A 13,629-nucleotide genomic window follows, 5' to 3' on the forward strand; every position below is an offset into this window, starting at 1 on the left:
ATTACGTATGATCCATTTTGTTCTATCAAAATAAAGATCATAACGTTCGATAGATTAGGTTTCATGCTTATATAAATATGCATCGTTGTAAAAGACAGGTCTGTAAAAGAAAGACACTTTTCGGACAACCTAATATTTACCTCGATATCTTCGGTAAGACTAGCCAGTCGTTTCCGAGCGTCTTCGGGGAGCACGCTGAGCCTCAATCTGATATCCTCAGCGGCCGAATTCGCGATCGCAACGGACGAGGAAGGGGGATTCAGTCTCGGTGGTGGCGGTAAACTCGATTCCTCCTCGACGACCGGTGCGATCGGGCTGGAAACCGCCGATCCACAGCCTTCCACTCCGCTGCTCACCGATGGTGTCTTCTCCGAGTCGCTCCATTCCTCATCCTCCCCTGCAACCATAAAGAAACATTACTTTAATTTCTATCAATCTTCTCAAACAGAAATACCATTCCAACTAACAATTCAATGTCTTCCTTTACTTCAGCCAAACCAAAACTCACTAACAAATTTGTCGATCTTAATAAAAAGGAAAAATAAAATAAAATAACAGAACGATAGAACCAAGTATAACGTATCTTCCATAAATATCCTCGCGTATTTCAATATTAGAATCCTACGTTTTTTCAGGCAATTCCAACGACAGTTTATAAATTCCTCAGAAACGACCATGGCCCGTGAAGACGGATCCACGTGGAAGGAACGTCGTCTCGGCGGAGCCGGAAGTGGTGGGTGATGGAAAAAAGCGAGAAGAAAAAAAATGCCCGGCACGCACGTTAAACGACGCGTCTCTATGGCCGTTCGACTCTCTAATGGTCGTTCGCCACGCCAGCCTTTGCGTACCCTCTGTTCCCTTCTCCCTGCTATTCCTTTCACCTATCTTTCTTTATTCGACTATCTATCCTTCTGCCAGCTACCCCACTCGCTGCACCCTTCGCACGCCTCTGCAGGTCCCCACCATTCGACGAGGAGCTTCCTCGACGATAGGGGCTACTCACGCGTCGAAATCTCGGATAAGTTCGACACCATGGGGTTGTTCGGCTTATTGCCTAGCCACGGCATCCTGTGAAACGACGCGTACGCTTTCATAGGATCTGAAAACGCTTTTTGTACAATATAATTTGGAAAGTTTCAGGTTCGCCAGTCTTGTGACGCTGAAGCGTGGAATCCGACTAAATAAAAATTTCGATTTCGATGTATATCTTGGATTTGACTTGCGGATCGAGGAAGTTGTACCGTGAGAATATTTCCACTGGGCGGCTTGTGAGACCGAGGAATTCATAGTTTGTTTTATTAATGTGTTAATGTTGTGGGAAATGGAACGGTTACGTAAGTTCCTCGTCGTTTAACTACTTTATCTTTCAAGCTCTCTCGCTCCGCCTTCTTGCATCCTTTTTCAACGACAGTCTATCTTAAAGCGAAATTAACGGACGTAAAAGTTTTTCTACCTGAAACATATTTAGTCCCAAAATACCTGAATTTTCCATTCATTTTTTTTTCCACCTGTTTCTGACAACAGCAGCTTCAGCTTCGGTCCTCAGGATCAAGTACCTTAACACGAAACAATCGAAGAAAGAGATAATGGTCTTTAAATATGATCCTCAGGATCAAGTACCTTAACACGAAACAATCGAAGAAAGAGATAATATGAACGAACGTTTGGCGGACATTAAGCTGCAAAAGCCACGATCTTCGACATCCGAAAATTCAACCCTATACACATCGAATCCGCAGAAATGGCTGTACTTGGGTAAAATCCTGTTGCCAAGCAGTAAAACGAGTCTGGACAAAGCATCGACACCTCCGATCACCGTATATCTCTGTCCGTGGTTTCTCTCTTCCCCGGTGATCCTTCACGCGGATATATGCCAGGAAGGCGGGACAAAACGGACTACACCGTCCAGGTGGGTTGTCCTCGAAATCGAGACGACACGCGTATCGTCCGTCGAATTACCCGGATGCTTTAATTGCCTGCTTGGGCGAGGCTCGTCGGGACTTTCTCGTTGTACACGAGCGAGAGAAGAGAGACGAGAAGAAACGAGGTAAGAGGAGGCGAGATGCCGAGGTAGATTGGGCAAAGGGTTGCAGCGCACTTCTAGCCTATCCACGGCTCGCATCTACAGCTCGGTCGTGTTCCTTCTGCCTCTCTGTAAATAAGCGGTCATCGATGGATCGGACCGACTCTCGCCAGCACCATCGCGTTCCTCCTTCATCCTTCTTCCTTCTCGTGGCATCTTCTCCTTTTCCTAATGCTATCTTCTGCCTTCGAGGCCCTATTTCTTCCAGTTCAGCTTGTCGTCGTTGCTCGTTGCACGAGGAGGCGAGGGAGAGAGCATTCTTAATTGCACGCGCGTACAAGCTACCTGGGTCCGCGGAACACGCTCGTCTCGCGTTTACGCGCGAGCTTCGTTGCGGTGAAATTGATCGAAATTGTGCAAGTATTGTATTAGTTGCTTGAATTTTCCTGTCATAGAATTACTTTCGATGAGGGCGATTTTTGAGTTTCAGTTTTGAAGATTAGGGGGAAAGAAGCTTTTCTTACGAATCTTTCGAAATCGTCAGAGAACGTAGTACTTTGTTTCTACAATAGTATCTTTGATACTGAAGATATGACATTTTTACGATATAATCGATACAACGAAAGAAGTAGCTTATTATTCCAATTGATTTCAATTTACTCAATACATATTATTATTCCTGCACGTATTCCTGGTATCGTATGTATAGATGGTAATTTTTCTTGAATTTTTCTCGTAACTTTTGACTCATGTCAACGTGCAAACAACCACCATTAACAATTCTCTTAACTTTTCAAAAAGCAAATAAATTTGTGTTCAATAAACTAAATCATTTTAGTATCGGGACAATTGGAATCACCGATCGGTTACAGAACACACGATTGAATCTTCGTCGAGGACATTCTCTCTCGAAATGACTCTATCAAGCACGAACGATGTCCCACGAAGTGAACTATTAAACCCGCAAACGGTCGTCCAGTCGCCTCTATCTGCCTTTCATTCTCGTTACCGGCTTCGACCATTCTTAATTGCACGTGCATGCAAACGTTCAACGGCCGATCGAGAGGGCTGCACCTTGCTCGCCTACAACCACCTACTACAATCGCCACCAACCACCTCCGGGTTCGTTGAGGGTGTAATATATCTCGAAAAGAAGACGGTGGTGGTGGTGGCCGATGGTGGAGGGCAGATGGGGGCACGAGGGGGGCAAACACGGCCGCCATTAACATATCCGCGGGCTGATAAGCCATTCTCAGAACCGATACCGCGCCCGTGTACACCTTCGGCCCCGCTATATGCGAGAAACGAACAGCCGCGTGAGAAACGGAGTTCGGAAGCTCTCCTGCTCTTTGCCACTTACGCCATTGTTCCCTTTGTTGAGTGGTTTTAATTGAATTTAGAAACAACCGCACCTGTTACCTGTTAGTCAATGTTTAGATGGTCTTTCTTCACAAGTCTTTTCTTCGAGCTTGATTTCTTTCGTTTGTTCCAGAAAGATTCGTTTGGAAATTGTTCTCGTTTTTTCTTTTTTTGTTTTTGAAAAGGATTGTAATTTGATGATTGGTTATAGATCTTAAAGCCGATGGTAGAGAAGTAATAGCAGAGATTTATGTTTTAAAAGTCAAATTATCGACCAAATCTCTTTGATATATGGCAAATATTTTTTATGGTTTTCAAAGATTCTGTTTAAGCTCGTTCCTTGGTCGTTAAAAAATATATTGCGAATAAAGAGCAGAGACACGTGCTCGTCGTGTAAAAATTACATATCGTATAGCGTGTCGTAGTCGCGGCACGTGGCCCATTTTCAGCCAGGTATTACATTATAATTTATCGCATCGTATGCATGTTGGAACGCCATACGGTACAACTCCATTTATTAGCATAAAATTTTAGTTAATGCCTAATTAACTGAACTGCTGTCGACTGAAGCCATTATTAAAGTAAAAAAGAAAAAAAAAAAAAAGAAAAAGACTGTGGATAATGGGCAGAGTTGGAAAACACCTATTGCGTAAACTGTTTATTCCTCGTTATCATCAAATAAATTAAGTTCTACTATACTTTCAGCCCATAAATCCTTCTTCCCCTTTTATTCTCCTAAGCCTTACAACGTCTTTCCAACTTCGCTATACAACGAATTTCTACCATTAAAATCTCACTGAAACAATTTACAAAAAGCCTAGAACTCCATTCTGTCTCACAATTCGTACAATCAGCCCTCAGTTTCCATCGACTATGACCTTTTGCTGATTACTGTGAGCCAACAGCGAACACGTTGAGTCTACTTCCTTCCAATTGGCTACTCGTCATCTGCTGTTGGCTGGACGCGTAGCTGGCACCCGAAGGAAGAAGGATACGATGGCAGTACACCGGTGCGGTGGCAGGAAAACGAGCGCAACGGTAGCAGCTTCATCGGCGCTATGCAAATAGGATCCTGATCGTGACGCGGGTAGGCAAACACGCGACGTACAGGTAACAGGCAGGGCTAGTGAGGCCTGAGTGAGTCCTCTTTGCTTCTTCTTCTTCTTCTTCGTCTTGTTTCTTCTTCTTGTTCCTTCTTTCCAAGCTGTATTATGGTAGTGTGCGCCCTCTTTTCACGGGGCCACGACCCATGCCAGAGGTGCATGCCACTCGTACCGATGCATCCATGAACACTTTGCTTTTCTCTTTCTGCCTTTTCTCCTCCCTCCACCATCCCCTCTTCACTGTTATTCTTTCTTCCTCTTTCCATCGGTAGTCACCGTCTTTTCCTCTCTCTACTCTACCACGCTGCATCGTGGAGATATGCTAATGTAGCCGTCCCGATCGTGACACTGCGGCTGCTAAGTGAGAGCTCAAGTCGCAACCTTCTCATCGGCTCCTACGCCGCGCGTCGAGCCTCTTCCTTGTGGCTATTCGATCTCGCTTCTGTGTTCGCTTGATCCTGTTCCTCTTCCTCTAGCTGAACGCTTCGGTTGTCGCCCGAACGCTATGGTTGACAGTCGCGCTCCGTTTCGGACGACGTTTCTGTGGTAAGCTTTATAAGACACCCCGAGGACAGTTTAGACGTAGCGTAAGAGAATTAGAGTCGACGTTGATGGAGTTTGATCGAGAGAGTTGGATATCGATTGGTTCGTTTTATAGTCGTGCGTAGGCAGGAAGATGAGAGACAAGCGGAATTCGTTTTGTATAATAATTCATCGATGTATCAATAATATTATCGTTCTCCTTAAAACGTTCTATCTGCCACCTCGAAACATACCTGAGAGACTTTTAATACTTACTTGCGTCGTTGCTGCTTGTATGTACAATATAATTTCACCTTAAAATGGTACGAAACGACGAAAACCTTTTAAACGGTGAAGATATTTCAACGTAACTTAAAAATGAAAAAGTTGCTAGACGAGTGACTTTATAAAATTGTAAGAAGACACTAAAGAATTCTGGCTTTCATCCCTAGGTTAAAGGACGATTTGATCTTAATTTCTTTCGAGTGCCATGTAATGAAGAAGCAACCGTTTCGCTGGTTAAAGCATCGATTCCTTTAGAAACGAAGGTCGCTGAAAAACATTCGATTGGATGGTACTCGAGCAATCGTGGCTGGTGGACAAGGATCGCGCCGTCCCTTGTACTACAACATTATGCACAATTTACCGGACGACGTCTCTAGAAACGAAACTGTCCATGTTCCGATTCAATTAAACACCGATGCAATCGATCAATTCAATTCGTCCCGTTACACTTAGCTCTTCAAGATTCACCAAGCATCGGTGCAAGCACACCTCATTAAAACGCAAATCTACCCGATCGATCCGATATCTTCGATCTGCCTTTATTCCGGCTTGCTCCTCGCCTCCGTCGTTTTCTTCGTCGTCTCGACGAGGGGGTGCCGGCTGGAGGGGAACGAGAGAGAGGATCTTATACGAGACCGTCCACCGTTCAGTCCATCCCTTCCAAGAAGTTCAGATCACGTCGCGGAGAACATTATTCATGCAAAGCTCTTACTACGTCCACCTCGTCTTCTATCTGCGTATCAACACGCATGGCTATACGTGGCCGTCATACGTGTAGTGACACGGCGACCAGGCGATTCGAATTGCCTGCGATCACCGTGTCTTGAGAATTTCGACGGATAATTAATCAACTATACGAAAAGAGGAAATGGAAATCTTAGGCAAATCGAAGATTCCCGTTTTGCGTATTTGGATCTTCGATCAGATCGTAAAAGACGATATAAGATCTTTACATACGATACAGACACGCAAGTTTTCAAATTTAACATTTAATTTCGTCGCTAAGAAAATTACTTTCGTATCTTCGGCTAGCTTACAGAGCACTATATTATAAGTTAACGAAGTTCTAATAACAAGCTATGTTAATTACTCCTTGTCTTGGTATCACTGATTTCCTCTTCCAATATCTCCAGGCAATTATACTCGTTCATCTCGTATCACGTGTTGTCGGTCAATTAGAAATCATAAATAACACTGTGACGCATCATGTAATGACCCAGGTCAGATTGCGAACGTGTCACACAAATTGCATCATTCCTTTCAAGAAAAACTATTTATCCGTTTAATCGGACATCTAATCGAGTCGATGCATGTTGTTAAACGCTACTACAAAAATCGAACAAACTAATCTACCTATCGAACATCATTTTCTACTTTTACGAAAGAAAACTAACGCGAAAACTACAACTTCTTCGAATGGCTGCAGGATATAATAAATCTTTGGTTGAACGACGTTAAACAAGGATTGCTCGATCGACCAGGCGTATCTCGCAGATCGATCCGAAAATTTAATTACACCGTAGATCGATCGAGGATCGTCCATGAAGATCGCGTATCGATGTTTTTGAACGTAACACGAGGGATCGGAGAAACGTAACACCTCGCGTGCTCACCTGTCCATGCGAGAGTATTTCACGTGACGAGCTCTCGCGTGTGCACATACGTAGGACAATAATGATAGTAATTATGCTAAAGGGCAACGATAAATCCCGGGCGTCGATATCGTGACGAGATAGCGTAACATTTCGACTTTCAGCCATTTACCACTTAATTACTCGATCAGAGCTGGATGGTCGATCGCAACGAAAATACGCGCCGATTACTAGCTGGGAATATTATTAGTTCATTGAGCCGAGTGAATAAAGCTAATGGTGTTCGTTATTAGTGCAATTATGCCGCTATATTATGTTCTAATGGCGATATTTAACGATGGATATAGCGTATGTATGAGACTCGTAATGGTTGCTCTCTCGTTGCTAGTTATACCTGTTGAAAGTTTATTACGTGCTGGCACGTTTGTTGTTCGCAGCTATGATGCATTTTGATTTTATGCACGTTGATTTTATCGATCTCAGGTTATCTTAGCTCGCCTGCGTTCAGCTTCCCGAGCTACAAAATTGTTATTATCAGGCACAAATTCACGTACGATATTCCTGAAGACAACTTAGAGAGCAAAAATCTAGGTATCCTTAACACTTGAACTTTAACACGAAGCTATTCTACCAAAACCAGTGAAAATGACTGGTCTTTAAAAAATACGTAATAGTAGAATATTTTTATATTGATTTATTACTTTCTTACAGAAGGAATTCCATGTTATGTAGCACATTTTTGATATTATTAATCCATCTGGGATCATGATCCCTAAACGAGGTTTGACATATTTATAAAGTTGTAGAACCAGTCGTTTTGATTGGTGTGGTATTTCTAGTGTTAGCATCTAGCGATCGATCCGGAATTTTCCTGATATCTGATATCGTCATATTGAATGATACGCAGTAAAAATTTTCAAAACGTGTGGGAAGTTGTACGAAACGAGGAAACTGGTTAATTGGGGTTCGATAGACAGATTGCAGGACCCTTTTACACTTTGACGAGTACCAAACATTTTGACTGGTATTGGTACGAGTAGCCTTGATACAAAATTATTTTGAGTTTGAATACATAAAAAAGAAAATAAAATTCATTATATTACTCTTCTAATTATCGTTGCGAAAGTCATTATGGAAAAAAATATAACATGAAGTAGGAATTTTAAAATTAAATTGTAAAACCAGTCAATTTGACTTGTGCGATAGTTCTAGTGTTAAACTAAGGAATTTAAGAAAACTTACCTTTCTTATATCTTATATATTGTATATTGTCTGCGTTATATGTATTCTTGTATTTTTAAATAAAAAGCAAAGAAAGAAATAATTTTTTAGAAAGTAAAGAGGAAGATGCGAAAAGAAGGAATATATTTTTAATTCCTTAACTGCTCATCGTCAGTTTGTGTTTTCCATCGACCGATTAACGCGTTCCTCGTCTCGGTTACAACGCGGACCCGTGTCCCGCTCATTGTCTATTTTGCCCGTAGAATAAATAGATAAACAAATGATCGCCATAAATTCCCATACGATTGTCCTACGTCGAAAGCATTCTCGTACGGGAGAACGATCTCCGATCAGCGCCGGGACGCAGCTGTTTCTTCTTTTATCTCGCGACAGGAACAGGATCCGTGCAGGTCGTTTCGCTTGCTAGCAGGACCTTCGAGGGACGTTATCAGTACTCGCCATCTGTCACCGAGCTTGGTTTTCACTGCTTTTGCTGGTGATTTTTTCTGGTGCCGGTGAAAACCAGAAATCGAGCCCGCCCAGCCGTGCTGCGAGGAGCAACGTACCGCGTCTCGCTCTCTTTGTCCTTTAAATCAAACTACGAATATCCTGAATAACACGGGTATCGTTCAAGATTTTCCCATAGAAACCCGAAATTGATATATTCGATTTAATTAAAAGCGAACTAGAACAAATTTGGCTGAAAGTTTGTTGGAAAAGTCCAGACGCCTAGCCCTTAATTGTTATCCTTGAGTCATATAGGTGACCAGGATAATTTACGTTACTTAATATCAAGATATACATGTATTTTGAATTTCAACGCCTCAGATATATATACAATGTTTGATAAAATAAAATATTTGAAAAATAAGTACTGCAACGATACCAGTCGTGGGTTAAACACATTTATTCTTACAATGAATGGATTGAGGGGGAGAACATTGAAGTTTACGAATTACCATAAACCACCGCACAATCCAGAAAATGCATTTAAAGGAAACCAGATGTAACATAGACGAGCAAAAAGAATGCATCGAACTGCAGGGAGCACGCTGTTGAGGTGCGAGTACCGAGGGAAAAAAGGAAAAGGTTTATCTGTTCGAGTGTCTCCGCTGGTGTCAACGGCTGGTATCTCTTAATGACTGCCCCATCTTTCAAGGCTTAATCGTCGACACGTATAAAGCATATCCCTGGCTCTCTGCATATTCAATGCGCATGGTCGCAACGGGCTCGTGCTGCGTACACGCGTTGAAAATTATCTGCCGCCTCCTCCTTCGATTAAAATTCCGGATTCCCGTTTTCTGGAGGCAACAAAACGTCCTGCCCACGATACCAACTTATTCACGAATCACGCCATCTCCCTTGTCTTTCTTTCTCCTCTTTTTCTCTTCTTCTTCAGCTCCTGTAACGACGTTTCTAAACCAAAGAGGCTGTTACAATAAGGAGACACTTTCCGATAATTTTAATAGATCGACAACGACCAACTCAAAATCGAGCAAAATCAAATCACTTTTCAAACGCCGCTACAAGCTCGATAGACTTTTGCATCGTTTTAGAAAATAGAAAACGGTTATTTACGATCTACGCTTGTCACTCGTCAATTTATCGATATCGTCGATTAGTAAATCGACGAGCTACAAATCATATGGTATAAATATTTTAAGAAGAGCGATGGCGCGACAACCGGTGACCAATTTCCTCTCTTCGTTCTCATCGACAAAGAAGATAAAAGTACCATTGAATGCGCACGACAATGGCCGCCAACCGGAGGCTTCCACAGATTGCTTCCAAATAAAACAAATCCACGGCAATTATATTCACAAAATATTCCGGCGAGCCCGGTAGCGATACCATCGAACTGCCTTTCTTCGTTCTTTCGATACAATCAACGAAAATGGATCTGGATCGAGTCTCATTGTGGCAGACGATACTACGAAGCAGCCGAAAGATCTTCGAAGGACCAGTATATAGCAGAACTCGAGCAAGTTAGAGAGACGAGAGAAGAAAAAAAGATGATGGAAAGGGGACGGGGAAGAAAGAATGGTCGTATAAGAGGGATAGGAAAGCAGAGGAATAGCGCGAGGAAGAGAGAGAAACAAGAGGAGAGGAGGGAAGATGGCCAGAACTCGCTTCTCGTCTAGCTACAGATCTAATCTCTCGTTCCCGCGCTGCGTGCCTAATTAAAGATCGATATCTCTCGATATTATTGCACCCCCTCCTTGTACCACCTTCCAGCCACCCTATCGGCCTGCCATCCTCCCCCTCCGCCACGTAGCAGGTTATTAAATTCTCCTATCGCGAGAATCTGGACTGGCCGGTCCTACCCGCTCGTATCTGATCCGGTCAATCTTTAGTCTCGTTACCTTTCGGCCCTCTGTTCGGCCACGATCGAGTCGATTCGACTCTTTACAAATTTCCAAAGAGGACCACAGCCTGGATCAACCATGAGAAACGACCGACAGTATGGAGAGTAGACTCTCTTTCAGAATCCAGACTTCCTGGATCAACACGAATCCATGGACAGGTTGCAGCTGTCAGAGAGATGATTCTATGCGGGTTGTTGCGTCGTCTTGTCGTTGGGTGGTAAAAATAGAGCTGAATGTAGGGTTTGGAATAGAAATTTGAAACATAATTTATATCTTTCATAGTAGAAGATTCCTTCACGTTGAATGCGGATAATCGAGGATGCAGAGGATAGATATTTCAAAGTTTGCGAATGAAATTCATGTTATATCTCTGGCTAGCGGGAATCTCTTACGTTGAACGTAGATAATTAGATGTACGAGAAGCAGGAATTATTCAAAATCTTCAGAGTATCTACGATATTTGGTTAATACGATAAAATTTCAAGTCCTTCGACGAGGCAAAGTGCCTGACTTTTTTTAAAATGGGAACTTTGAGATGACATTAATTCAGTGTGAATTTCCAGAATCTACCAAATTGCATTTTCATAATAAAAAAGAAAAAAGAGGAATGATATCATCTAAAAGAGAATTCTGTCTGTCAAAAGCACGAGAATAATTCCAACTCGATCCTCGTTGATGAAGAAATTTCGCGGAGCGATCGTTTCGATCGTGAAGCGGTGAATCAATCGGAGGACACTGTGAACGCGGCTTAAAACATTGAGACGTGACCAATGCTCGTTGCCACGAAGGCAATGCCACATCGGGCAATTATCGCTCGGCAGGACCTCGACGTGCATACATTAAGGCCGACGAGCTTCCTCTCTTTCTCTTCCCTTTGCAACTTGCTCTCTGTTTTCTGCTCGCGACAGAGGTTGCCTGCGAATGACCACGAAGACGAAGACGACAACAACGACGACGACGACGACGACGACGACGACGACGACGACGACGGTGAACCGACACAACGAGATTTCGTATCTGACCAGGACACTTCTCGCCTACCTTCTGGACGACGTTTTAAGATCGATATCGAACCGCTCTGGAAGTCGACCGAATGAATAATTATCAAAGGGCGGGCTCGGTATATCTCGCCACCTTGCCCCCCTCGATCCTCCTCCTGTCTAGTTCTATTTCTTTGATTTTCCTCGTCGGACCACGAAAGTTTTGACTCATGACGCGTTCATCTAGCTGGAGTAGAAACCAGCAACCTGGCGGTGTACTCTTGCTGGATGCTTTCCAAATACCAGATACGGAGATTGGTTTAGTTGCTTTCTAAAGCGGTTGCGATATTTATTGATAAAACGTTGTAAATTTTGATAGTGTGCCCTATGGAAATTACGCGATTTTATGACAAATTTTGAGAAAAGCGTTCTGGGAGACGAGGTTGAATAAAAGTGGGATTTATTGAAATATTCTATCAGAGAAGATTGATGATTATTATTATCGTCATTTCTTAACTTTTGGTCTTCGAAAAATACAGTCCACGTGATTATCAAAATATGTTATTTCATTTTCAAAATTTAACGAGTTCGAACTTTACGCCTTATGGAAACGATAAAGTTCTCGAAGCTGTTTTCTCCGATGTAGATTATTAAATAAATTTGTCCATTGTCATAAGTTTGTGAATAATCCACAGACAGCGTTGAAGACAGCAAGCGTGAACGATGCGTGTTAAGCCGGAGTTGGTGGAATCGATGAGCAATTTTCGCAGACCAGATCGTCGTAAAGTCGCCGTTGAGGTATCGAAAACTCGAAGGGGGTCATATTTACGATCGTGTCCACGAACAATCCCCCGCGTAGCGAACTCTCACGTACCTATACGTGCCCAGAGTTAAGCGTGCCGTTATATCTCAGTATAACCAGACTGCGCATTTAGTAGCCGCTAAAATGTTCTAAGAACGTTGTATACAGACCATAAATGTAGTTTTAAAGAAATGGAAAAGGAACAGCGAGGAGCAGAATCTTAGATGACCGTAAAAATATAATCATATAGAAACATAGATCGAGACGGCTGTTAAAATAATTTGATATTACGAAATTCGTAGATTAATTTACTTTCTCTCATCGATTTCCATCGAATGGTCTTAGACGGGGGTAAATATATGATAAGAAAGGATTCTCCTAAAATAGTTGCTCTCGTTTTTCTCAATATCGTCTTTCTCACGTTCCTCTATCGTATCTGCCGGTGTCAAAACACAACACATAAATTCACTTGTTCAAGCGTCGATTTACTATATTTTACGAGGAATGACATGTTGCATGCAAACGAGCGTTCATAAAAATTACACCCGCGTGGCAAGTAGCATTATGCACACGGATACACTCGTTGGCGAAACAGCACGTACGTTCGTTTGCCATCGGGGTAGTAAAGTAGCAGCGCACGAACGAGAAACGCAGAGGAACCCCTCGACTTCCAACCGAAGTTGCCAGTTTGCTTCGTACGGGAGGAACGCTTGGAATCGCTCAATTTCGATGATATTGGGCCGTCGTTCGATGTTGCCTGCGTTCGAGAAAAGAGGAACGGGGGTGAAAGAGTCGTAAATCGACGGGAGGGAGACGGAGATACGTGGAAATGGATTTTTATCGAGTGTCTGAGGAAGTCGACGCGAGGGAACGGCGAGAGTGGAAGTTAATTTTGTGTCGTTTATCGGTATTCCCGTGAGTTACCGACGTACATCGCGCCTCGTGCCTCGAATTTCGCTGCCACGATTGATACTCGTATGAAATAAAATCCAGAGTACCGTTGGATTGTTTCATCTTTAACAACGAGGCTGAATTTCATTAGTAAGCAACTATTTCATCACCACGACTTAGTACAAAATTTTAAGAACTTCGACATTTAAGTACTTTCAGTCGTAAAATACTTATAAACAAACAGATGCGTGTAATGAAAAGAATAATTATATCAGATGGGTCTTTGCAATGCGACAATCTAACAAATAAAATTACCAAGCGATCAATGGCGATTTTAACAAATTTAACTCGATTGTTTACCCCTTGATTGTTTAGATACTAGGTAAATGTAATTTTATTATTCCAAAGTAAATGCAATGTAATTTTATTATTCCTAACGTTCGTCTTATTTTGTATCGTACAGTCTCGCTGACTATAATCGCATG

The 13,629-nt window shown here is 42.6% G+C and overlaps 1 protein-coding gene across 4 annotated transcripts in view; it reads right to left on the reverse strand.

The window, feature by feature from the left end:
• The window catches only part of LOC132906925 (zinc finger protein ush), a 201,585-nt gene that overhangs the window by 5,369 nt on the left and 182,587 nt on the right, over nucleotides 1–13,629 (reverse strand). For all 4 annotated transcript variants that reach the window (XM_060959577.1, XM_060959574.1, XM_060959576.1 and 1 more), the window contains exon 2: nucleotides 141–397. In XM_060959577.1, the coding sequence (XP_060815560.1) occupies nucleotides 141–397 (257 nt within the window). The remainder of the gene's footprint in view (nucleotides 1–140; nucleotides 398–13,629) is intronic.

Source organism: Bombus pascuorum, chromosome 5, assembly GCF_905332965.1.
Source record: "Bombus pascuorum chromosome 5, iyBomPasc1.1, whole genome shotgun sequence".
NCBI classification, from domain to species: domain Eukaryota; kingdom Metazoa; phylum Arthropoda; class Insecta; order Hymenoptera; family Apidae; genus Bombus; species Bombus pascuorum.